At 37.6% G+C, this 27,954-nt stretch overlaps 1 protein-coding gene and 1 pseudogene across 1 annotated transcript; one reads left to right on the top strand and one right to left on the bottom strand.

Annotated features, from left to right (window-relative positions):
* Positions 1-7,709: 7,709 nt before the first annotated feature.
* On the bottom strand, positions 7,710-27,917 carry CUTC (cutC copper transporter). Its single transcript, XM_045853832.1, has 9 exons — positions 27,710-27,917; positions 24,887-24,958; positions 23,735-23,794; positions 21,014-21,223; positions 20,325-20,360; positions 18,174-18,307; positions 12,338-12,365; positions 8,913-9,018; positions 7,710-8,170 (listed from the first exon to the last, which is right to left on the bottom strand). The coding sequence occupies exons 1-9, from the start codon at positions 27,768-27,770 to the stop codon at positions 8,056-8,058; spliced, it is 822 nt and encodes a 273-aa protein (XP_045709788.1). The 5' UTR covers positions 27,771-27,917; the 3' UTR covers positions 7,710-8,055.
* Positions 13,592-14,584, top strand: LOC123828996 (annotated as a pseudogene).
* Positions 27,918-27,954: the final 37 nt, after the last annotated feature.

Genomic DNA, 27,954 nt, shown 5'->3' with positions numbered 1-27,954 from the left:
TCACTAGTACTTAGTAAGCACAGCTTTGAAAAATCTACAAAAGTTCAATGTTCACAAAAACCAGAGTTGTACACTTTTAGTTAATGATTACAAGTAGACTTAAAATGTTTCCTCTCTTGTGCAATATCTTAAAGCAGATGTCCAAATTTATGCTCTAACAATAAAAAGATTGTTTTTTTTTCCTTTACATTTTTTCTCATTCAACTTTGCTTTAATGGGTATCAAAATTCTGTGAAAGATTTTTGGTCAAGTCATTTCTCTTAAAAAGTAATGATTCTAAAAACTACTAACTTAGAAACTGCCACACAGAAGGTCCCCCGTGGTCCACAAACACTCTCCTTCCCTTCTGAAGATGTCACAGTATATCGTTATAATTAATCAGCCTTTTGCTCTTTAACCTAAATGGCCAATTGAGACAAATATTTCTGAGACCGTTCTTTCACCCCTGATTAATGCTGGGGTGGCAGGTATTGGGGATAATATTGATTTAGTCTTTGAGATTTCTGGGCAGGCTTGGTGACTTTGCCAGCTCCAGCTGCCTCCTTCTCCACGGCTCTGACGACACCAACAACTGTTTGCCACGTATCAAGAACAGCAAAATGGCCCAGGGGAGGACAGTCAGCAAAGCTCTCCACACACAGAGGCTCTCCAGAAACCACAGCAGTGATTCTATTTCAAAAAACTTTGGGCTATGCTCCAGCTTCTTTGCAGACAATGATCAGTCTCCTTCCGTTCAGCAAACTTGCAAGCAGTGTGAGCTGCGAGACAAGTCAGCACAGGTGCGTATCAAGCACCGTTTTGGCCTGGAGGGTTCAGTATAATTACCTGAGCTGTGAAGCCAGCTTCTTCCATTGGTGGGTCATTTTTGCGATCACCAGCTACATTGCCAAGATGAACATCTTTGACAGACATGTTTTTGACAGTGAAGCCCACACTGTCCCCAGGAAGTGCTTTGCTCTAAGCTTCATGGTGCATTTCAGCAGATTTTACTAACCATGCCAGGTGTGAGAACACCTGTCTCCATTCAGCCCACAGGGACAATACCAATACTTTGCAGACATCCTGGAGGGACAGACGCAGGGGCTTGTCAGTTGCACGAGTTGGTGACAGGATGCAATCCTGAGCTTCGAGCAGCAGGGTTCCACCAGCATTGCCATCTTTAGGCTGAATTTCCATCCCTTGAACCAAGCCATGTTAGCACTTGGCTCCAGCATGTTGTTGCCATTCCAACCAGAACCTGGCACAAAGGCTACTGTGTTGGGGTTGCAGCCAATTTTCTCAACGTGGGTGCTGACTTCCTTAACCATTTCCTCGTATCTCCTCTGGCTGTAGGGTGGCCCAGTGGAATCCAACACCTAGCTGTTTACGCCCAGTGTGAACGTCAGAAGAGCGTGCTTACCGGTCTGCCCATTCTTGGGGATGTCTGCTGCAAACTCACCAACACCGGCAGCAACAGTCAGGACAGCACAGTCAGCCTGAGATGTGCTTGTAATCGCGTTGTTGCTAAAATCTCTGCGTCCTGGGGCATCAGTGATGGTCCCATAATACTTGCTGGTCAATGGTGATACCACACTCACATTTAGCTTTCAGTTTATACAAGACCCAGGCTTACTGGAAGGAGCCCTTTCCCATCTCACCAGATTCCTTCATGACTTTTTTTATTGTTCCTCTGTCAGTCCCACTGCATTTGTAGATCAGATCTCCAGCAGTGGTAGACTTGTCCAAATCTACAGGTCCAGTGACGTGAATGTTAATGAGTCTCATTAATAAGTCTCATTAATAATAATTAATGTTAATTGGGCTTCCCATCAGTGACTGTATTAGCCAGCCCTCTTTTGGTTGCAAGTGACTGAGATCCAAATCAAAATGACCTAAATAAAAAGGGGAAATTAATTGACTCATTTAATAGAAAAGACTCTGAGTGGAATTAGCTTTAGGCACAGATGGTCCAGAGACTCAAATAATGTCCTCAGAACAGTTACCTTTGTGTTGATTTCATTCTCAAGTATGCTCTTTTCACCTGCTGGCGGAGAGCCACAGAAGCTCTAGGCTTACAGGGTTCTCTTGGCCAACAATTCTAATGTAAGCAGAGAGTCTATTTTCTGAGAGCTCCAGAAAAAAATCCTTGGTAGGATTCTGAATGCCCCTGTCTGTGTTGCGTTCCCATCTCTGGACCAATCAAATGTGGACAAAAGAATGAGGCATTCTGACCGCCTAGCCTGGGTTATGAGCTCTCTCCCGTGGGCAGGGAAGTGAAGCTCAGTGACTGACAATCCCATCAGGAAGGTATCATCTTCCAGGAAACTGTACAAAAAAAGAGGCAGACTTAAAAAAAAGTCTTATGTCACCCCCAAGAAATTTAATAAAGTCTTGATACTGACGTAATTCTATATACATAAAATAGACAAATCAATTGTTTAGAAGCCCAGTTACTCCTCAGGCTGACACTTAAGAAAACATGTTATCCTGGCAGAGTGGCTCAGTGGGTTGGAGCATCACCTCATACACTGAAAGATGGCAGGTCTGATCCTTAGTGGGGGCACATACCACTGTTGCAGGTTCAATCCCTGGTTGGGATGCATACAGAAGGCAACTGATGTTTTTTTCTCTCCCCCCATCCTCTCTCTTTAAAAAATCAATAAACATATCCTTGGGTGAGAATTAAAATATTTTTTAAAATGTCTCCCCTAGGTCCTCAATAACACACCTCTGTAAATATTTTATATAACTCTTTTCTATTACATCTCCAATATAAACCAGTGGCATAATACCAAGGTAATTTGATTTAAAAACAAACAAACAAACAAAAATCCCCAATGCTTTGAGGGACCAAAGCAATGCAATACAAACATACAACTATTTATTATTTTATCCAAGGATATTTAGTATCTATACAGCATGGGGCAAAAGTAGGTTTATAGTTGTTTGTATGGGAAATAACACAATAAATAAATAGTAATACAAGAACAAACTTTCACGTACAACTATAAACCTACTTTTGCTCCATCCTGTTATTCTTCAGGTGTCCTGGTCATAATTCTTGGTTGCAGGGAACAGAAATCCATTCAAATTAGTGTAGACAATTTATTGAAGCATGTAAACTAAACATAAAGCAAGAAATACTTTGCTTCCATCATTGTCTTCAATCATGCTATATCAAACCTCTTTCGTTGCCCTTGCCCACATCTCAGGCAGATCCTACACTCTTTTTCGTCTCTTTCAGGTATTAAAAGGTCCAGGCTAATTTAACCTAAAACATTCATTTTTTTAAAAAAGCTTTATTGATATGAATTCCATACGATCCACCAATTTAAAGTATAATTCAATGGTTTATAGCATATTCATAGTTGTATAATTTTGGAATATTTTTATCACCCACAAAACAAACTCACATCTAATTTAAAGTCCCTCCCCTTTCTTGGCTTAGGGAGAAAAGTCATTTTTATGATTTTCCTTGTTATTCCAGCTTCTCCTCCCAATTCTTAATTCCATCATTAGGGCAAGGAGGTGAGGACCAAGAGGCAAAGATAATATCATTGAGCTGGTAGGGTGGCCAAATTTCCCCAGTTTACCTGGCACTGAGCAGTTTCCCAGCATGTGGGAATTTCAAGGCTAACATCAGAAGAGTCCCAAGCAAACTGGATGGCTGGTCCCTCTGAGCTGGCACCGTTTGTATTTCACTCTTGCTTAATCAATGGCTAATCCTCACACTCCGTTACAACTCCTTCCCAACCCTTAGCTTTCCTAACATTGGAGACCTCCAAACTGCAATTTCCTAACACAGGTTATATACTCCGGATGACCTCTTCCTCTCTCAAATCCTGTCCTTCAGCAGCGTGGTCTTCCACCACTAGCAATATGTTACGGCGTTGAGGTGTTAACAAGATAGTTCCCTTATGAGGTTAAGTTCCTACTTTTATGACTAGCAAATAAACTAGAGGCCAATGTTTTGGCACCATGTGGATACTCAGCTCCTACTTTTTACCTAATAGTTTTAGTATTAGAGTGCAAAATGGTTATTCTCTAACTTGAAGAGATGAATAATGTTACTATGTATGTTCATGTACAAGTTTTTATATGGGCATGTTTCGATTCTCTTGGGTATAGACATACAAGTGGAATTGCTGGGTCATGTGACAACTGTTTAACTTTTTCAGAAGCTCCCAGACCATTTTACAGAGCAGCTCCACCATTTACATTCTCACCAGTGGTATAAGAAGATTTTACTTGCCCCACACTTGGTATGGTCAGTCTTTCAGGTTATAGTCTCATCCTTGTGGGTATAAAGTGGTATCTCATTGACTTGCATTTCCTAATAACTAATGTTGAGAGTCTTTTCGTGGCCAAATGTGTACCTTCTTTGGAGAAACATCTATTTAAATCCTTTGCCATTGGATTGTCTTTTTATTGTTGAATTGCAAGTAATCTCCACGTATTCTGAATACAAGCCCTCTCTCAAATGTGTGATTTGCAAATTTTATCCAATTTTCTGGGTTGTAGTTTCCCTTTCTTGATGTTATCCTCTAGAGCACAACTTTTTAATTTTGATAAAGTCCAATTTTTTTTTTCACTTGTGCTTCAGTGTCATATCTGAGGCTTTATCTAACCCAAGGTCACATATTTTATTCCTGTTTTCTTCTGAGTTCTATGTTTTAGCACTTTTTTTAGGTCTATCTTCCATTTGAGTTAATTTTTGTACATGACATTAAGCTTCAACTTCATTCTCTTGCATGTGGATGTCAAGTTTTCCCAGAGTCATTTGTTAAAAATACCATTCTTGCCCCAAGAGTTGTCTTGGCATTCTTGTCAGGAATCAACTGACATATTGATTGACATAATGTAAGTATTTCTGGATTCTCAATTCTACTGCATTGAGCTATACATTCATCTTTATGCCACTATGACATTGTCTTAATTACTGCACTTTGTGGTCAGTTTTGAAATCACGAAGTGTGAGTCCTTCAACTTTGTTCTTCTTTTCCAGATTGTTTGGCTATTCTGGGTCCCTTGTATTTCCAGATTATTTTAGATAAGCTTGTCCATTTGTTTAAAAAGGTAGTTGGGATTTTGATAGGAGTCGTATTGATTCTGTAGATCAATTGCAGAGTATTGCTATCTGAACAATACTCTTTCAATCTACAAACATGGGATGACTACTAATTGTTATATTTTTTAAAATTTCTTTCAGCGATGCTTTATAGTCTTCAGTGTACTGTCTTATACTTCTTTGGTTAAATTTACTCTTTAAGTAGTTTATCCTTTTGATGCTACTATAAATGGAATTGTTTTCTTAATTGCATTTTAGGGTTGCTAATTGCTAGTATATAACAATATAATCAATACTGTATATTCATTTTATAATCTGCAAACTTGCTGAACTCCTTTATTCATTTATTTGTGTGTGTGTGTCTATTCCTTAGGATATTCTATGTATAAGGTCATGTCACCTGTAAATGGAGCACTTTACCTCTCTTTCCAATCTGTGTGCTTTCTCACTTTTTTTTATTGTTGTTCAAGTACAGTTGTCTCCATTTCCCCACCACCACTCGCCCCACCCCAGCCATCCCAATCTGTGTGCTTTTTATGTCTTTTTCTTTCCTAATACCCTTGGCTAGAACCTCCAGTACAATGTTGAGTACAAGCGGTGAGAGTAGATATCTTGTTTTGTGTCTAATATTAGAGAGAAAGTATTAAGTATGATGTTAGCTGTGTAGGGTTTATTTTTGTTTTTGATAGATGCTCTTTATTAGGTTGAGGAAGTTCCTTTCTATTCCAACTTTGTTGAGTTTGTTTTTATTAAGAAAGGGTACTGGATTCTGTCAAATGCTTTTTCTGTGTTGATATGATCACGGGATTTTTGTACTTTATCAATATAGTGTTACACTGATTATTTGATGTTAAACCAGCTTTGCATTACTGGTACAGTATAAATCCTACTTGGTCACAGTGTATAATTTCTTTAATGTTGCTGGACTCAGTTTACAGAGCAAAGTGAAGAATGGATCTGGAGGGGCAAACAGAAGATATTTAGCATAATTACCAAAGACAATGCTCCTTTCCCACTGGCATCATAATCAGTGTGAGTATAAAATTTGATGGGTATAATGAGGCATATATAAAAATATGAAGACATTGTCCTCTAGCCTCAAAATACTTACAATACTCTTGAGAAGAAACTTATATACATGAAATAATCAGTAAATATTTTAAAACAGGACTAAGGTGTAGAAAAATAAAATCAAGGTAGGGATGCCCTTATGTTGCTTTTAATTTATACAGTAGAAGGCACAAAGTATTGGTTTCAATACTCAATTCCTGGCTTCCTGGGAAGGGCTTTTAAACTATCAAAGACTGATACTAGAAAGTTAACCTAGAAGAAAAGAACTAACATTTAATTGGTGCTTACTATGTACTTGGTGCTTTAATATATCATTTAACCAGAAGCCATGGTTTAGTTATTATTCCTGATTTACTAATGAGAAAATCCAAGTTCAAGGAATTCAGTTAACCTTCTCATGCTTAAACCTTGGAGCCAGGTTAGCACAGGTGTGTCTGATTTGCCCAGGAGTGTCGCTCTCTGTACATCAACGTTCCAGAAGCACCTTAATGCAGATGACTAGCGGTTAGTAGCCTAGTATTCAAACAATGTTAATTTGCTGTTAAACTTTGACCAATTTCCACCACTTCTCAAATCTCTAGCTAATCTGTTATAATAAAGTAGAGATGGTAGTAGACTAGAGATGGTCTGCTCTTTTCTTTAGGGTGCAGTGAAGCAAGCAGAGGGGAGGGTTAGGCCAAAATACTAAACATGAGTGTATGTGCAGGTGTGTATGATACTTACACCTCTGCCTCTATATTCCAAAGCCAATCATGACGACTGTTTTTGAAATATTTATTATCTTTAGTAGTAGTCTGAATAAGCAAGAAAAAAAACCCAGTGAAGTTACTGTTGATTTTTAAATAGTTTGCCTCTCATTTTTCATAAATTACTTAACAAATATTCAATTCTACATTGAAATTGTACCTGAAAAAGTGAAGAAAGGCACTAAGATTTGAAGGTGAGGGAAGGGACACATTTAAATGAAGGCAAGGCTCTTAGTGTATACATTCGTAAGTACCCAGATCTTTGCATGCTATCATAGAGGCTCCATTAACTAGCTTCCTAATGAAAGGCAGGCTCTTTATATTAAGCTTCAGTTACTCCCCTAATATAGAAACAACAGTTCTATTATTAGTGTGTTAGTATAAAATGATACTACAAGTATCAAAGTGACAGATAAAGCTAGTAATGAACTTCAGCATTCAGGACCTGCTCATCATTAGACTACATTCTCCCGATCTGTAGCCTCAATTGAAAGACTACAGGTCTTTGTCAGCTGTCAAATGAACGTTATGGTTAAGCCACTTCTCTACCTGGAAACAGAGGTAGAGGTAACCTGGTCAACATATCACTTCTGCCTTTTCAAGTTAGGGAACTTTTACACCCTGCTTCCCAAGTCTGGGGATTTTTATGATGTACCATTTTGCTCTGTATCCTTAGCATCCTGCTTAGGGTACCATATCCAATGAATACATAATAAAGAGAAAATGGAGGAAAAAAACAAAACAAAAATCTTCCCTTTCATACTTGGCTAGACTGTATTCAGGGTAAAAAATAAGAGACTCTGTCATTAATAGCATGGACATTTTTATTTTACAAAGCAAAAATACTCCTATGAAATTGACCCTGAAGTCACACTCTAAATTCATACCTTGCAGTTGAATTTTCTCAGTTCATCAATTAATCCAATGGAAACAGACTAAGCCTCTGTCTACAGAAGAAGCACAGACCAGATTAGTCATGGCAATGAGTCTGGGTGGCCAGACTAAGCAAAGGCAATGATTGTAGCTCTGCTTCAAGTTCTTTTTCTTCTTGGAAACGTTCCCCATAGCCATGTGAAACTTAAAGACTGTGACTGTCCTGGCCAGAGAAGCAGGCTACAGTTGTGTCGCAGAGAACTGTAAAGGACTCTTCTGTCTTCATCCTGTGATAGCCACGTCTCTCAGGAGGTCCAGCTAAACCACAATATTCTTTGCTATAGCATTCAAAGTCCTTACTAGAGTCACATCTGTTACCTTCAGAGAATACTCTGAGCTAGAAAGAGAGGCTCCCATGGCAACAGAGGAATTTCTGCAACAGAAACAATAAAGGCACAGATAATTATAGAAGTTATTAAATAGGCCCTCCTACTGGCACTTCATTTTATTGGCTACTTCATGGCCTAGAAGAAGGGTAAATCAAGGACCCTGGGCTGCTATAATTCATAATTTTTATTAATTAATTACTTGAAACATCTAGTAGCCAAATCTACCAAACAGTGCAATTGATTTTGTATCTAGAAATGTAAGTTCTAAGACTCTTGCTTCTTTTACATCACATTTTCCCCCAACTTATAATCAACCGCTAACCATTAAATTATAAGAGTCCTCTCAAGTCACATAACAGTTTCAATTCCTTAATGGTAATAAAATTTCAAAATTACTGAAAATGGAGCAAGGGTAAGGGAAGACTAAATATTAAAGGCAGGCGGGATGAAAATAACTATGACTCTCCATCCTCACCCCACAGCTATTACGTTTGCTAAAGGAAAGCCCCGGAGGAGGAGCACACTCATTTATCTAACTCATGTGAAGCTTAGCTGTGAAATTAGTTGACTATTAACTGGTCTAAGATGGACAATCACTTAAGGATTAAATGGTTCACCTATGTTCAGAAGAGCCCGCTTATTCAGAGCAGGGTAAGAATGACTGCAAGACTTATGTACTAATCACCACATTCCATTCATTCATTATGCTATTAACTACGGTTTCCTACGCGGGAAGTAAAGATTAATCTCATCCCTTCTTGTGCGCATCGAAGAATACACTTTTACCGAAACGTCATTCCTGAATCTCGAGCACACCGAGCAGAACAGTGGAATTCTGTAGCACCCGAACCCTCAAGGATTCTTTGTAGATTTCTGTCTGTTATACCACCCCCTGTTGGAAAAATAAGTAATACATTAAGTAGAATAGAATTTTGCATACAATTTAATGAATAATAATGACTGCTTGCTCTACCTACTCAGCTAGAATAAAGTTAGAAAAGAACGATGAAAGACAAACTACAAATTCTAAAGAACAACTGGTAAGGTCATTGAACATATGATGGAATCTTCTATGTCCACTGGTTTACATAACAATGTTAAATGCTACAGATTTTAAATCTAAGAAGGTTACTCGAGGGCAAGGAAAATCATCAAGAATTCTATCCCTGCTCCCCCTCAGTTAAAGAAAAAATCAAATTAAAACAAAGGAAGGATAGACTTGAGGGCAGAGCTACAAAAGCACAGCCTCAGAAACGTGTCTGAAAGAGAACCCACAAGACTCTGTCTGTGACCAGAATTCAAAGACCACACTGTCATTGGACACGGGAACAATGCCAAGTGTTATATAGTTGATTATCATAATATTGATTTTTTGTTTCATTTCACGAATCTACCTCTTCTTTATTAAAACTATACATTCAAATACTTTAAGATCATTCATTTGTTTTGATGAACAATCTCCTAAATATTTATATATAAAGAATCATATTCTCAACTGATACCAGATTATAAATATAAAATTAGTTTATTCATCTTTTTATCCTTATCTCCTAATGTATAGGAATATTCAATAAATATTTTTAATGACTGATAAAATATGTACTTGGTATCTCAAGCTGCTCAGGTTGCTGAAGTAACTTGACTTCACACACTTTCGGACTCATAGACTTTATTTTCTTAGTGGTATAGTAACATCACTGAACTCTAAGAAGTAAAAAGAATACAGACTGAGAAGTCAGATTTAGATTTGAATTCCGGCTTCACCACTTTAACTCTTCACAGTTATATGATCTCAGATAAATAACTTTAAACCACTGAGCCTCAATTTTTTTCACCAATAAGAGGGATAATTGCCTACCTCAGAGCTCGTTATAAGGGTTAAAATACAAACATGTTATTTCCTTCTAACAAACAACAAGATATCTGGCCATTGAAACCATGTTGCTCCAGTTACCAGCAATTTTAGGACATAGATAAAGCATTTTCCAAACACAGAGTGACACATCTTAACAGTCAGAACCTTAGAGGACAATTAGTTGAACATCCTCCCTTCACAGATGGGAAAACTGGTGCCTAACTTTGTTGGAAGCCTCATTATGAAAGTCCCTAGACACAGGGGTGTCCAGCCTTTCAGCGTCTCTACACCACACTGGAAGAAGAGTTGTCTTGGGCCACACATTAAATACTTTGAGACACGTAATCACAAAAATAATCTCATAATGTTTTAAGTAAGTTTAGGATTTTGTGTCAGGCCACATTCACAGCCATCCTGGGCTCATGCAGACCACAGGCTGCAGGTTGGACACCCCTGCAGGAAAACTACTGTGTTTTACTTATCTTTATATTTCTCAATAATGAATACTCATCAGGCATTTAGTTTCACTTACCTAGGAATTTTTACTTTTTGGTACTTATTTTATGAGACAGTAATAATTTATAGATCTATTCTGTGAGCTCCTCAAGTAGAAGGATTACTTTTTATTCATTCCTGTTTTTTCATATCTCCAAAGAACTTGGCATATAATTATCATTTGCTTGGTAAAGTTTGTTAAATGGCCACAAATATTTTCATATACAGCGTCTTCTCACCTAGGACTGTTAGGCCTCTTGAGGAAGTAGCTTCTTGTGTAACTCTGCATCCCAAGTAATGCCTTGCACATAGCAGGTAACTTAAATTAATTATATAATAAGCAAAGGCAATCTTAATATTAACAATGATCTAAGTCTGGCTATTAGTTATCAAGAGTACATATTTAGTCTTAAATGGAAACACATTACACTCAGTTAAGTCTCTTTAACATTCCTGGATTAATTAACAAAAGGTCTCAAATTTGACAGATAACATACACTTTCTATGTGCTCATGTTTCAGGGACTTGCTACAAGGAAAAATTTTCCTAAATTTGACACTATCCCTTTACATGGCCTCTTTTTAAAGTTGGCCTTTGTTTGGCTATCACCATTCTGACCCGGGGGCAGTCTTGGCATCACTGGTGGTGAGACAACCAGACACTGAATCACCTCTTCTGATGTGATGTAACATGATATACACAGAATCGCCCATCAAGCAGCCTTGCCGAAGTATTTAACCAGAATCCAACCAAGCCTTATGATCTAGCTACCAGTCTATAGGAAATGCAGAGGCTAGGACATACAAGCTAAACGATATCAAAAGGAAACAATCTGATAAATCCAGAAAGTAGGACATTTTACAGGGTAAATGCCCAAACTTTTTAAATGTCGTTTTTAAAAAAACAGGAAAAAGAAAAGGAAAACTTCTATATTAAAAAACAGTGGGATAACAACCAAGTGCAATACTGATTCCCCAATGGGCTCCTGATTTGAACATATCAGTTATAAAGAACACTCTGGGGGCAACTAGAGAAAGGAGAGTACTGCTGAGTATTAAATGGTATTAAAGAATCAGCATTTATTCTGATAAACATGACGGTATTGTGGTCACAGTAAAATGCTCTGATTTTTAAAGACGCACAAAGATAGAGTGTCATGGTGCCTTTAACTGAACTTTAAAACACCTCAGGATGATGAGACCAATGTTACAAAATGTTAAATCTATGAAATAAATATATGTTATTTTATACTGTCTTATATGTTTGAGAAATTAATAATAAAAAATTAAGACGCTCTTTATATTTGTTTCCCTCTGATTCTAGGTTGCCTATTTAATTCTTTAGAAACTTCATTTCTTATGAGCCAGTGTTTACTTTATCGACCTCACAGTTATCATCAGGAGTGTGTGATCTGAGTGTTCCGACTACAAGAAGAATTTGGCAATCAGAGATTTTTAGGACCTGAGTATTATATTTATCCAGGGTATTATCTGCACACACCTTGTTAACAGCTTGGACATTTGGCCCTAGCATAGTGTAGCAGCAAATGAGTGTGCCTTACCAGGGATGAATACCCACATTCACAAAATTCTACACCGTGGGAGAGCAAACATGGAGAAAGCCCAATCCTAATCTAGTTCTTCTCTTGTTTTTCTCTGAGTTTATCCCTTCTAGAGTGTTCTCTTTATCTAAAGCTTTAAATTCCAGCAGAGATCTTCCTATCTTAAGCATGTTAATCGAATGATATGTTCTTTCTGAACACCACACACTAACAATACTCTCTCCCATACCACCCTGCCTCCTTGCTCTCTCTCTGCTACAGTTCAGTGGTACACTGGGGAACGGATAGATAAATAAATACCTGGCATTACCACAATCCTGTCTTTTGCCTGAAAAAAAAAATAAACAAGTAAATTTTAATATCTTTCTCTAAATGAGATAATAAGGCAGTGAGAACAGAAACGTAAGTTAACTTTTAAAAATTACTATTAAGTGTTTAATTTTCAATAGATCTTTTCTGTTTCTTTGGGATCTTGGATAACTAAGATGTTCAACATAGTAACTCTTTCTATCCAGTTATTTTATTGCATTACATTAACAATGTGTACTATTATAAACACAAAGAATAGGAGAATACAATATAAATACTGAATAATCTCACCACCTTAAGAAAAGCCATTACTGAAAAATAACACTAATCTGAGTTCTTAGTATATGATGGGACAGAAGCAGCTGAACTTAAACAAGATTTCAGCAGGAGAGAAAGAGCATAGCCTTACGGTAAATTACTAGAAAAAATCTACTCACACTTTGAATCCTCAACTAAATTCCCTAGCTTATTATACCAATTAAATAAAACCATAGGTCCACTTAGCTAGGTTTTAAGTAATAATACTGGACTATATGGATTGATTTCATTAATGATAATTCTAGAAGTATTGAAATTTCCTTACTTTTATTCCAATCTCCATCACATTTCCTAAATAAATTTTGGTGATATATCACTGAAAGTCAAAAGGAAATCACCCCATTACAAATGCATGCTTAGTGGAACTACCAGTAGTGGAACTACTAGTAGTTAATTCCAACTAGTTAACTACAACTAGTAGTTAACCACTAACTAGTTAACTATTAGGAACAGGTAGATACCTGTTCAGAAAAAGAAGAGAAAAAAACGTATGTACTATGTCAGGCTTATAATAATTTGCAGAATAAAATCTTTACATTATACATAAATTGAAATTTTTCACATGTGGATTCCCTGAGATGGGTTTTTAACACTGGACAGCCAATCAGCCAAGCCGACACAACCCCAAGTCATCTGCCCCACTGTTCAGCCCACGCATGCACTCATCCTACACCCTGCCCAACTCAGGGTCCGGCAGGCAATCTTCCACCGAGGGCTGCGGAACAGTGGAAAAAATTCAATCAGGAACCACCCATAACTGAATTTCTTTTTCCATAAAACAATGAAACATTCAACTACTGTGTTCAATAAATATGATTAATGTTGAAAAAATACTTAATTCTATGTCACGTCCAGTCAGGACAAATGAGAAAACTGAAAGATGGGGTTAGTGTGGGGGAGACGAATGGGGAGAAGAGAAGAGGTCTCATGTCTGGTATGAGAAGGGGGCAGAAGGGAAAAGAAGAAAGAGGATACACGGGAACAGAAGAGAAGAGAAACCAAAAGAAGGGAATAAAGTAAAAACTGACCAACACCAGCAATCACAACTGCCAAAACAAGGAGGAGCGGCAGAAAGTCGTCTCAAAAGCAGTGACAGCATGGAAGTGCTGAAAAGGGAAGGGGAGACCTGCAGGAAGAGTCCAGCGATGGTGGTGAGGAGAGGGAGAACAACTTTCTCCTTACTTTCAAGACAATAGATACTTGAATGAGCTTTAAGTAACTAGCAGTGTACAGTTAAGGTGCACATTCAATATGACTGTTCCTTGAGGGATTTTATGCAGTGAGGCAACAAATTCTAAAGAGCTGGATATACTGTAGAAGCCTATGAAAAGGATTCCAAGTTTTTTTAGTTTAAAGAAAGTGAGGGTAAGGAGCCATCACGGTGAGGACCACGTGGCTTCCGAACACCCTGCTCACTGGTACACCAGGGGTAGGAAAAACCACGCGAGGCAAAGAACTTGCGTCGAGATCAGGACGGATATACATTAATGTGGGTGATTTAGCTCGAGAAGGGCAGTTATATGATGGCTATGAGGAAGAGTATGATTGTCTCATTTTGGATGAAGATAGAACAGTTGATGCGTTAGAAAACCAAGTGAGTGAAGGCGGTGTTACTGTTCATTACCACGGTTGTGATTTCTTCCCTGAATGCTGGTTTCATATCGTTTTTGTGCGGAAAACAGAAAACAGTGTTTGTACACAAGACTTGAAACAAGAGGTTATAATAGAAAGAAACTAAAAGATAATGTTGAGTGTGAAACTTTTCAAGTTCTTTATGAAGTATTAGCAGCCTATAAGAAAGAAATAGTGCATCAGCTGCCCGGCAATAAGCCAGAAGATCTAGAGCGTAACAGCACTCAGATACTGATGTGGACTGAGCAACGGATCAGAGCGCTTGACTTACAAGACTGGCCACTTTAGAATCATTCTTAATATTTCTCTGCCCATGTCATATAAATTGTCCAATTATCAGTAAAAACTTCGATTAAAATTGTGCTGCAGAACTAGTAGGTGGATAGTATAAATGTTTATGTTTGGGTTTCTTTTTTCTATGAGAAAGCTAAGCAATTTCAAGTATAATGCATATAACATTATTAAAGACAGAACAAAAACTGTCATCATTTAATACTTCAATTGCTAAAGAATAAATAAATCTGACTCCCCAAAAAAGTGAGGGTAAGAAATGATATGTGGGTGCAAAAGGAGAAACAGAAACCAGTAAATGACTTGGAAAGAGTGGTCATAGAAAAAAATGATGAATTGCTGCAAAACTGTTTTAGTTGCATATTACAATATTAAAGTATAAAAATCCCCATTCTTTTGTAGAGTATGAGCCAACAACAAATTATCTTCTACACCATGCAAAAACAGAACCCCAAGACCAGTATTTAAGTAACAGAGACTGATAGGGGAACCCAAGAGTTAAAGATTTTAGTTTCAAATATAGTTGATAGCCTTAAATGATTAATGCATGTGCAAAGCTGTTATTCCAGGAACTGGAACGCATGACCTGCACGACTCTAGGAGGCTGACAAGCAATTCAGCCTTCATGCCCCAGGCATCTGCAATTGATGGAGATGGTACCCATTGTGTTCTAGGGAGAGAACTGCTGTGATGCAGATAAAGAATTGTTGACGAACAAAGAAGTACTAGGAAAAATCACTGCTGGCCTGCAACTCATCCAATTACTGTATTTTGCCATTTATAACGTGTACTTTTTTGTCCAAATTTTTGAAGGAAAAATAAGGACGCACATTATAAATGGGTGGTGCCTGGAATACCTTGAGTCTGTTCTTGTGTTTTGTAATTATTTGTTACATAAATTTCTTGTACCATATGTTCACAAATAAATGTTAAAATTCCTTTATAATATAAAAAATGAGTACTTAAATATAAATAAATAACTGAATTAAAAAATTAAAGCGAGAGTTTTTTTTTTCCTGAAAGCTTGGGCCAAAGACGTCAGTGGGCATTATACACAGCAAAATATGGTAACCTTTTCCCTAAACCCCTTACCTACCCTTTCTTCTCCTTATAAAATGGTCAGCTTGAGATGAGATGTTAAGACAGTAAGTGGGGGCACATAACCTGCCTCTTCTCAGATCACCAGCATATGAATAAAGCACCCAGAAAGATTCAATCCTTGTCTCCACTTACTGATTCTGGTAGTGACAGGCAGCCCAAATGCTGACTTTTCCGGTTTCAGTAATAATAATAATAATAATAATAATGCCATAATTAATAGCACTGAAAATTTACTGACAAGATTACAGGTGTGCTACACACACACACACACACAGTAACTATATAAACAGATATGAGCTTGACTGTAATCCTTTTATTATATAATGTATATCAAAGTATGTTACATACCTTAAATCACACAATTTTTATTTTTTTTAAAGTTAGTGTATAAGAAAAGTTAACCCAACTCTTCCTGTCAAGCCATGATTAAACTACAAATCTCTTATATACCCAGAGAGATTTAAAATGCAGTATGTGACTATGGCAATTATTCTCTACTCCATGCTAAGCAACAATTTAAAAATGAAAACCTGATACATCAACTCTTCTATTTTAAAACCCTGCAGGCTTCCCCAGTACACAAGGGATAAAATACAAACTCTTAAATAGTTTTCAAGACTCTGGACAGTTTCTTCTCCTCATATTCAATATTATAGTAATTCTTCAATGTCTTAAGTTATGTTCACTTTTGTTTCCACTTCCTTGCATAAACCATTTATTCCACGCGGAGCATTCCCCCACTCTCCCTCTCCTCCACCCCCTTTCACATGGATAACTCCTAATCGTCTTTCAAATGAGCAAAACCTCACAGTGCAGACATCTTTTCTTCTGAGAAGCTAACTACTTCCAGCTCCCATCCCTCAAATCTGGAGTTAATTCCTGTCTCATGTGTTCCCACAGTACCTTTATTTATAGAATTCCATGAATATTGTTTGCTCTATTAAAAGTGCCTGTTGTGCACTAGACTGTAACAACAGTGGTTACACACACACACACCCCCTTTGTCATCACCATAATCAAATGCCCTGCTCCCACTATATACTTAATAAATATTTGTAAAATCAACAAGTTCCAGATTAGCAAGGTCATATCAGATTGTTATGTCAAATTTCCAAAACTTGTTTTCATGGCTATAGAAAAGCAAACATAAACAAATGTCTACCCGGGAACACTAAATAATATTACTAATAATACCAGTAGTAATAAAAATAGAAACTAACATGTATTAAAATGTATTATATGTCAAACCCCGTGCTAAGGCTTTTAGATAGCTTGTCTCTACCAATCCTTAGAGCAACCCTACACAGGAAGAATTAAACTTATCTCAGTTTCACACTTGAGGAAACAGAGGTTTATTTTTTTAAAATAAATTTTTCTATGTTTTTTTTATTTTGGTTATTTATTCTTTTTTAAGTATATTGTATTGATTATGCTATTACAGTTGTCCCATTTTTTCCTCCCCTTGTCCCCCTCCTCCCCCACTACCCTCCAGCATCCCCCACCCCACACAGTTCACGTCCATGGGTGGTACGTATAAATTCTTTGGCTTCTCCATTTCCTGTACTATTCTTAACTTCCCACTGACTATTTTGTGCCTACCTATTCTGCTTCTTATTCCCTGTACCTTTTCCTCCCATTGTCCCCCTCTCCCTCCCCACTGACAACCCTCCATGTGATCTTCATTTCTGTGATTCTGTTCCTGTTCTAGTTGTTTGCTTAGTTTTTGTTTTTTAGGTTCAGGTATTGATAGTTGTGAGTTTGTTGTCATTTTACTGTTCATAGTTTTTGATCTTCTATTTCTTAGATAAGTCCTTTTAATGGTTCATATAATAAAGGCAGAGGTTTAAAGGTTAGTAATCTATTCAATATTACACAGCAAATAAATTTCACACCTGAGTCTCAAATCCAAAACTCTCTCTTCTCAAAGTCCATACTCGCTAACTTAGAATGCCTCTGGACTGATGTCAGAAAAACACAAACACACCCCAATTACAAAACCACCTTCCAACTGCTCTACAATGATGCTAACACACCAAGGCGTACAGGAGAAAAATATTATATTTCCTCCTATCTTGATACATAGAAAGAGACAGGAGAAGAACATAGTTTTAGTTTCAGAATTCACCTAAAAACAAGAATTATTTCAAATTTTATATGGGATCCCCTGAGTATACATAGATTGCCAGTGAGAAGATGTGGATTAAAACTATGCAATGCTGATGGCAGAGAAAAAGTAAAATTTGCTCTGCTTACCCAAATTAGGTAAGATCCTTAGGCACTGTCTATAATCTGATCCTAAGAGCCTTAGTTACTAAAAACGCTCACATGAAAGAAATAAGAATTACATAAATATATTACTACATGCTTGCTTTTTGCAGATAGTACACGTGAAGTCAGTAATATCTAGTTTCACAACCTAGCTGAACAACAGAATATCAGGAGTAACCACAGTAGTCTTAGGAAAAAAGAAAGAAATTGTGTGTACCTGATCTACGAGCCGCTTTATTAGAGGTAGCCCTTCTAGAGCCGAACTGTCACATCCACTGGTCAATACTCGTTCAAATCCCAGGGTTAAAAGAGTCTCTAGAGCTGCCATTGGATCATGAACCATGTCAAAGGCTGAAATAAATAAAACTGATTTGCATTCTGAACAGACATCACTGACACAGTGCTTTCTAAAATGTAGTGTATACACAGTGGTGAGCTGGACTTGGCTTGTGCTGGCTTGCAAGAGCCAATTTTTAAATATTCAGAAATTTTGCAAATATGATCATTAATTCATTGGCAGCTTGAAATCACTGAAGGTGAGAGCATTTAAACCACAACAATCAACACATGCCACTGATTGAGGCTTTTTTCCCCCCAAGAGCCAGTTTACCGGCACACCACAATGTGCACACCACTGGTGGTGTGCACGATCATTTAGGTGGTACACATTTGAATAGATGCATTTATTAAATGAAGTGCAGATGAGTGAGAAGTTTCCAGTTTTCATTAATTATAAATGTTTCTCTTTAAAATAAATTTATTTAGGATTTACTTTAAGAAAATTATTAAATAAATTTGCACAGGTAGCAATCAGGTATGATAAAATTGTAAATATAATAAGCAAGTGACACAGAATTGGTAAAGTGTACCTTAAGGCTCAGACAAACAAAACAAGTAGAATTAAACATTACTCACCAGTTCTAAACAAGGCATTGATTCATACACTATTTCATTTAAATACATGAGTGAACCCAGGCCAACATAAAATTTTGAGAACGTGAAAATATTTTTGCTGAACTTACTGAAAAATTTAATAAACTTATATAAAATAAGTTAGTGTCTGCAGGTGCGACTGAAAAGTTAGTTTTGTGATTGCAAAAGAACAGAACAGAAATTTGGGATGATTTTCTTAGTTTTAGAACAAAAAATACATTCAATATGATGGGTTTACTTTGAATTATTTAGCATGTCAAATTTTAAACTGTGTTTTTCAGATATTTATTCATTAAAATTACTCATCATATTTCAAAATTTTTTTGACTAGCCTCAAGGTTCTGACTTTTAAGCAATCGAACATCTTTTAGTTATTGTTAGTCAATGAGAAGCACAGCTAAATAGCAAGTCAAGAAAACAGTTTTCTGGGTGGTATTACTCATTTAAAGAAAAACAGGGTAATAAATGCTTTGTCTCTAGATTATATAAATGGATGCAAGTGTTGGTGTCTACTCATATCCTAATCTCTGAATCCTTACTCAAAGGTCAGAAAAACATTCAACAATTTCTCAAGCATACTATCAAATCAAAAAAAAATTGACTGAAGACCTTCCTTCTTTTCTTGTGCAATAGCAGTGCCCTCTGAAGGCAAAACTGATGCTTGTTCCTTCATTTTACCAAAATTTGGCAAGTGTATGGAAATTATAACTATCTGATTTATAGACAGGAAGTATTTTCATATGAAATTAGATTCATTTCCGAAATTACTCTCATGAAGATAAGCTCCATCAGAAGCTTATAATGTGAGCCTGAAATTGCTTTACATTATTGTGAAGCAATTCTGTGCACTATAGTGAACATTCACCTGTTCACTGACTGTCCAGCATCTGTATCCTCTTTCTTCCTTCCTGACAGAATCTCATTCTTCAGATATCCATGCCCTCTCTGCCCGTGAACCATATATTCTCCTGGGAAAGCTGACCTCACTTCTAGCTTCAGGAATGGTGTCGTCTAGCTTAAGCCAGGCAGTAAATTTCACTTCACTGGCCACAGTAAATTTATTCCTTTGGGGGTTACGTATGACCTAAGGCAATCTAATAAAAATGAGTCCAGGATTCTTGCTTGGAATGCTGTGACAAGTACATATACTTGTAGGCCATGCTTTCTCTCTCCCTCTATTGTTTATACCCCACACCACAGCCATCTATTTTTTTCACCACCGTGTATTTTGAACAACATTTTACAACTAAGACTTCATACATCTAGAAGTTGTGCATTTCTAAATTTACAACTGTTAGTCCCAAGATCAGTATAAAGAAAGCAATTGGTAACACTGTAACACTATAGAATTTTGTTCCAAAAAAAGGTTGTAGCATTTGGTGAAATCAGATAAGTGACACTATTCAAGAGAACTTCTAAAATGGAAATGACTCACCTCGGTGGAAAGTGACTGGCAGAGGACGGCACATAGCTATGAAAGAGTCACAGAACAACATGAATGAAGAGATCATCACTGACCGCTACATACAGCATTCTGCATGTTACATGGGACTCATACAGCTTCCTGTCCCGAGTGAACCGAAATAATAATAAAACGGCAGCCCTCTAAATTCAGAAGTCCTATGTTTCCATTAATCTAATTATTATATTTTAACAAAGGATCACCCTCTCCTTAGAAGCACCAAACTAAAGTTATAAAATCTGGCAACTATAAGGGCAGCATTCATTATATTTATTACTCACTCTTCTGAGAATCTTCAATACTTTGACCTAGTAACAGATAGTTTACTTCTGTCCTCCCCACATCTCCCCATCCTCACCAAATGCAACAGCTTTTGTGGTTTTTGGTGCAATAATTAAAGGAATCAAGGTAAACTCTCCTTTAACAGATCAGGAATAGCAGTAGCAAAACCAGATCTATAGCAACTGAAAAGAATCAGGAAGGCTATGCCACACACGCCCTCTGCCCAAACATCTCAATAACTATTGTGTATTGTGTATAGGTGACTATAAGTGCCTGCAGACGTGACTGAAAAGTCAGTTTTGTGACTGTGGTTTTCTGCATCAGGAATATTAAATGCAATCATCATTCAAAGCTGTTTGGTCCCAGACACAAATTCTTACCCACAAGGGATGTACACAGTTCTTTGTCAACGTGTCCATCTTCAGTCAGTGCCCCAAACACCAAACCATCAGCACCATAAAGCTTGGCAAGACGAATGTCAGCTTTCATCACCTCAACTTCGCGATCTGAATACAAAAAATCACCTCCGCGTGGCCGGATCATCACAAAAACTGGGATCTGGACACATTGCTTCACTACTTGAAGAACACCTACAGGAACAGGAACCAGACTAATTAAAACGCAAATGCGAGCTAAAAGCTCAAGGAAGTCAGTAAAATATTATTGGTCTTTTAAGTATGCTCTTATGATAGTATCACTTCTGTAAGGAAAGGAAGAGTTGAATGAGGAAACCAGAGAAAAGTGGACCTAAAAAGAAGGAGGATACTGAGAAGAAAAAAGTAGACACAGAATAAGCTAAGTAAAAAATCAAAGGTAAAAAAAAGAGCAACTTGGAAAACAGAAAGAAGTTACTGCCTTTTAAAAGTACTTGTCAGTTGACTCCACAAAAACCCTTTCACTGGTACGGAACGTCTGAAAATGTAATAACCAGCCGGCTCAGTGCTCTGCCGGTGTGCTCCCTAAGATCGGTTTCTCCTTCCTAACCGATGACAGCCTTATTTAAAACCTCCTCCAGTCATGGTCACACAGTGTTAAAGTTTATGACCCTCTAATGGACAAAGACATTTTAGCAAAACCCTTTTTGAGAGAGAGATACATAAAAGGGAACAAAATTCTACTTATGTGTGATTTTACACAGAGATCTATGAATAAAAGTACCTAAGTGTGACACAATTCAGAACTCTTCAACAGTTATGATTTCTGGCTAGCACCATTAGTGTTTACCCAACATGAATTGATTTCTTTCTCTTTGCTAAAAGAATCCCAACTTTGCACAGGATGTCAACATGCCCAACACCAAGCACTGATTTATGGTAGCTGTTGCAAAAAACAGACTGCAGTCAAAGTTACAGATACGTTCTAGAAATTTCATAAGATGGCTATGGAATACCCTCCTTCAGTGAGATTTCAAAGGGCTATTGCATATATATTTACACTAAAAAATGCTATCATCAACCTCAAAGTAACATATTGTATTCAATAAAAAATCATCAGGCAGGAAAATAAGATGCATCATGAGGTGATAAATGAATCAAACAAAACCAACCTAGAACTGATAGATGTTAGAATTAGCAGCCGAGTCACTAAACAAGCTATTATTTATTCCATTTGTTCAAAAAAGTTAACAAGGTACTTGGGAGATATAACAACAGACTCAAACTTCTAGAGATGAAAATCTATGTGTGAGATGAAAAACACATGAGGTGGGATTAACAGCGATTAGACATTGCAGAGAAAATATTAGTAAACTTGAAATCAAAGCAATAGAATGTGCAAAATGAAACACAAAGAAAAAGGAGACGTAAAAAAATTGAGTAGTTCATCAGTGAATTGTAGAACAAATATAATCAAATATTTAATTGAAAATAATCAATTATAAGAATAATTGAATTATCATAACTGAGTAACTTGAGTTGAAGTCTCTGAAGGAGGGAGTAGAGGACATTGAATGCTGAAAATTTTCCAAATGTGATAAAAAATATAAATGCACAGATCTAAAAAACATGAAGAAAATTACACTCAGGTACATCATACTAAGAATAAAGAACAAGCCAAAAATAAAGAACAACCACCAAAAAAACCTTAAAAGAAACCAGAGAAAAGTGACACATTACACAGAAAAGTACAAAGGTATGGATGACAGTGGATTTCTTATCAGAGACAATACAAGCAAGAAGAGAGTGAAGAAACATCTTCAAAGTACTGAGAGAAAAAAACTGTCAACCTAGCATTCTACTCTAAGCAAAAATATCTTTTAAAAAATAAGAAAAGATGTTTTCAGACATTCAAAAACTGAATTCATCACTAGCACACTTGCATTATAAAAAAGTGATAGAAGAATTACTTCAGGCAGAAGGAAAATAAAACCAGACAGAGATATAGATCACACAAAGGAATTAAGAACACCAGAAATGGTAACTATGTATGCATAAATGTGATTGTTCTCTTATTATTTCAGACTCTTGAAACAAAAACCACAGCTGTAAAACTGTTGTGAACTGCATGGGCAAGTTAAACAAGCGTGGAGTGGTCAGCCTCAGGTCTGATGTGCAACTCAAAGACGTACAAAGTGGCAGACCAACCTGCTCCCGGCCTGTCAGTCTGGTTTCACTGCACTGACGTTGGCGGGCATTACAGGCCGTGAAGAAGCAAGACCAAAACACATGGGAGGGAAAATCCTGGGACTCCTTGTCTAGGGATGTGATACATAAATGTGCAAATAAAATGCCTCAGTGGAAATAACAACAACACAGTGTGGAGTTTTTAACATATGTAGAAGTAAAACACAAGACAACAACACAAAGACCAGAAGGGGAGAAATGAAGACAAAAATCAATAAACCGAGGATGCCAAAATGGAAAGATAAATTACTGCACAGCAACTAAACCAATATTAAGAGCAATTACCTATCTCTCAACTTTTTGATGCATAAGGAAAAAAAATCAACTTGATCACATCTTTGATACACAAGCTTATTTACAACCATAAGCACTTCTGATACAATATCCATAGCATAGTTAACGTGGTAGTAGCATCAGTAAAGTATTCCAATGAAACAGATGGTCAACTGTCTCTTGGCAATCCAAAAAATGGTTGTTTACCCATGCTGGGTGTGGTTCCTCCTTCCAATAAACCTGAACATAATTCAATCCGACCAGCACCTGTAATTAAAAAAACAAAAAGCATTGCTCAGCAAAAAAATTTTTTTAAATGAAAAAAAAAAGTTAACATGTATAATTCACATACCATAAAATGCAGCCATTTAAAGTGTTTAATTCAATGATTTTCAGTATATTCACAGGGTTCTGCAACCATTTCCATGACCATTTTTAGAACATTTTCATCAACCCCCTAGAAAACCTGGCGTCCTTCCAGCAGCCACTTCCCCGTCCCCAGGTTCCTAAGCCCTAGGCAACTACTAATCTATTTTCTGTCTCCATAAATTTGCCTATTCTGGATACTTCATACAAGTGGAATCATACAATATATACTTTTTACTGTTTTGTCCCACTTAGAATAATCTTTCAAGATTCATCTATGATGGAGCATGTATCAGTACTTCATTGTTTTTTATTGCCAAACTAAGAATGGCATTTACATTTTCAAAGGATTTAAAAAAAAATGAAGATGCAACAAAGACCAAACATGTCCAGGAAAGCTGAAAATATATTGTATATTATGTTGCTCTTTACAAAGAAGTTTGCTGATATCCCCAACATGGAGGAAAGATTGGCCATGTACTGAAAATGAGTGAAAATGAGTAATGGGTACGTGGGGATTCATTATACTATTCTATTTTTGTACATGTTTGAATTTTTCCATAATAAAAAGTTAAACAATTTTTCTTATCCTGAGATGATGGGAATTTTTATTACAGCAGGTTCACAGTGCAAAAGTAACCTTGACATAAAAATAATGTAAAAAAGATAAGATAGAAGTCCTAATAATAAAAATCTCTAAAATCATCTTTTTAAGTCAATGGTTGGAAAAACATTAAATCTTTGCTAAATTCAATAAAAATATGAAGTTGGTGAGTAAGCACTATTGTGGACACTGACTCAAAATGTGACCTAATAGGGGAGTACGACTAGAAGATCATAATTTTCAAGTAGGTTTTCTAGTTGGTCGGTTGTTTTCAGCAGGATTACTAGGATCCTTCCAAATCACGAAGGCTTGCAAGATCAGTTCACAGGATTCATTTTCAGACTCTCAAAAGGACTATAAACTGTCATTCGTTCTCTAATTTCTCTTACCTCCTCTTTCGGCATTTACAGCTGACTCCACTGAATCAACACACACTTCCATGAGACATCCATTTGTTGTTCCTAAAATACATGAAAAACAATGCAATACCATAATAGGACTATTCATCCAGAACAATCTATCACTAACATTTTATACTTGGCTGCCAAAACCCAAATGTCCAATAATAGGAAAGTAGATAAGTACACTAGGGCCCATGAGTGAGTGCAATAAAATATTAATTATAAAATTGATGTCTGTGGACTACAAAATAAGAACACACACATATGTATAAGAAATTATACTGAGAAAAATATACACTGAATGCCAAGCCAATCTTCCTAAAACACAGACCTCATCATCCATTTCAGGTCACGACTCTTTCAATACTCCTCAATGATTGCCTGCAGACTGCGTTTAAACTTCTTTACAAGGAATGTATGAGAGCTGGGATGGACTTCAAATCCTAGCCCTGAACCACATACTTGTTTGATTCTAGACAAATTACTTAGCCTAAATTTCCTATGAAACAGAGGGAGTTTTACTACCTACCTCAGAGCAGTAAGCATAGAGATCATTCATGGGAAGTGGATACTATCGACTAAATGTATAAGAAGTGTTAGTTTCATTGACCACACAGTATTTTCTCTGTATGCCTCGTTCTCCCTAATCCCCATCCCTGTTCTTGCCAATGCCACCTCCTCAATCCACAAAGTCCTTCCAGCTTCATCTTTGACTTCTAAACTCTTCCAAGATTCATGTTAAGTCATACAGTATTTCCATACTTCCATTCCCAAAGTAGGACATTGTATCTCCCTTTTTTGAACTCATTAACTCTTTATATGTTATATGTTCTTCTTTAAAACACTACTTGTATCTATTCAAAATACTAATTATTTTCTAGCTATTATTTTTATTTCTGCAGATAAGTGTCTGATCACTCTTACTCATTTTAAAGTTCTCAAGGCCTGTATGTGAGATCTTTATCACTCACAGCAAAGCACACTGTCTACCATGGTACACAACAGTCAGGCAAAGATTTATTAAAGACTGAATAATTACAAATTCATAAATTTTTTAAAGGATTTTTTTCATTTATTTTCAGAGAGGGGGGAAGGAGAGAGGAAGACAGGGAGAGAAACATCAGTTGGTTGCCTCTCGTATGGCCCCCAAGGGGAACCTGGCCATCAACCCAGACATGTGCTCTCACAGGGAATCCAAACAGCAACCTCTCAGTTTGCAGGCTGGCACTCAATCCACTGAGCCACAGCAGCCAGAGCTTAAAAAAGATTTTTGAATGCACACTTAATGTAATAATACCCACAAGAATGGTTAGCACATACTGATAGATTTACAACTAGGTGCTGGGATTTGGAACGCCTTTATTCTCTTCTTTTTTACTTTCCTACATTGCTTGATTTTTTCTACCCAATACTGCTTTTATTATTTTTTAAAAAGCAATTTTTAATTTGAAAAGCAAAAATCTATCACTTACTAATGTCAAGTTGCAACTGCCTCATTTATTTAAGAGAAAACTATCAGCCTCAAACTGTGAGGGAGTTGAGTGCCGCCCTTTGCTCTCACCCAACAGTGCTGCATTAACTCCGTGAGCTCCCTGACAGAGCCAACCGCACCAGCCGTCAGCCTAATCCAATTGGACAGCGCTGCAGGGGGACCATTTGCCTCTCGTGCAAGAAAGAGCCTTGGACAGCAGAGAGTGGGGATGCACACGAAAGATTGGAGAGAAGGCAGAATAAGGCAATTGTCCTAAAAAAGAAGTTACTTGTAGAAAACCAAGACAAAGATACTTCTTTGGAGCAGCAGTTCTCGAAGTGTGGTAGGTCAGTTAGCTCTGGGGACCTTAGGAATCTTAGGATTGTCTAAGATCCTTTTCAATCAGTGCAATGAAAATTTTCATAATGACATTAAAACTTTATTTGCTTTTTTTACTGTCATTATTTCAAAACAAGTGGAGTTTTGGGTAGGCCACCAGATGTGTCAGGTTGAATGCAGAAGCAGGTATAAGAAAACAGGTATGAGAATTCCATTAAGCCAGATAGTAAAGAGATCTACAAAAATACAAAACATTGGCACTATACTATTTTGTTTAGGAAAATATTTTTCATAAAAAATGTTACTTGCGTTAACATGTATTAGGTTTATTACGGTCACCTTCTAGTTAATATTTTTAAAATGTTTTAATTTCGAATACAGTTATCAATAGATTTAACCTATATAAACAAGAGGTCTTTGAGGTTCTCAATTTTTAGGAGTGTAAAGGGCTCCTCAAAATTGAGGACCACTGGTTCATGGGGGAGGGATCTGCCAAATCCCTAGCACCTGCCATGATATCCTACCCCGGCGTGACGGAAGAACTCGGGACTTGGTGGCAGCCACAAGCTTTGCCACTTGGTAGTTGTGTGTCTTTGGGAACAACCCCCCTCGCTACTGAGCGGTCACCACAGGTTAGTCACTGTGCTCCGCACTCGACGTTTAACTATCACAGCGAAGCCGCGAAGAGAGGACAGAGATCCCCCGTGTGGCGACTGGAAACGTGAGGCTAAGAGAGGTTAACCAACTGGAACACGGCGGCACGACGACACACGCGGGCGCCGGGATTCAAACCCACACATCTGGCTCCAGTGCTGGGCCACTTTCGCTACATGCCCCTGCTCAGGCTACCGGTTCCCACGCGTTTAAAGCCGAATGACAGAACGTGTCGCGCAGGGAGCTCTTAGGCAAATCGCGATTAACCCTCGGGTCAGAACCCAAGCCGGCCCGCCCCGGGAGCGGTTGGGTCCGCGATCCCCTCCCCTCCCCTCCCTCTTCCGCACCGGCCTTCCCAGACGCAGTCCGCGCCAGTTTCCGCTCCGAGAAGGACCCCTGCCTCTTCATCTTCCAGGCGCTCCTCCCACGCGCGTCTTCGGTTTCCACTAAGAGTCCCGGTTCGGCGCGCGCGACCAGAAAAGCGCGTTCTCACAGCTGCTGCGCGCCCCTGCACACCCGGACCTGCACGCCCCAGCAGCCCGGGAGAAAAACCTAGTCGCCAGCGCAGGCGCAGTCGCGGCTTACCCCGGCC

Source organism: Phyllostomus hastatus, unplaced genomic scaffold, assembly GCF_019186645.2.
Source record: "Phyllostomus hastatus isolate PE091 unplaced genomic scaffold, TTU_PhHast_1.1 phas_scaffold_1066, whole genome shotgun sequence".
NCBI lineage: Eukaryota > Metazoa > Chordata > Mammalia > Chiroptera > Phyllostomidae > Phyllostomus > Phyllostomus hastatus.
The sequence above is the reverse complement of the archived record's forward strand: the minus strand, read 5'-3'. Positions and strand labels throughout refer to the sequence as shown.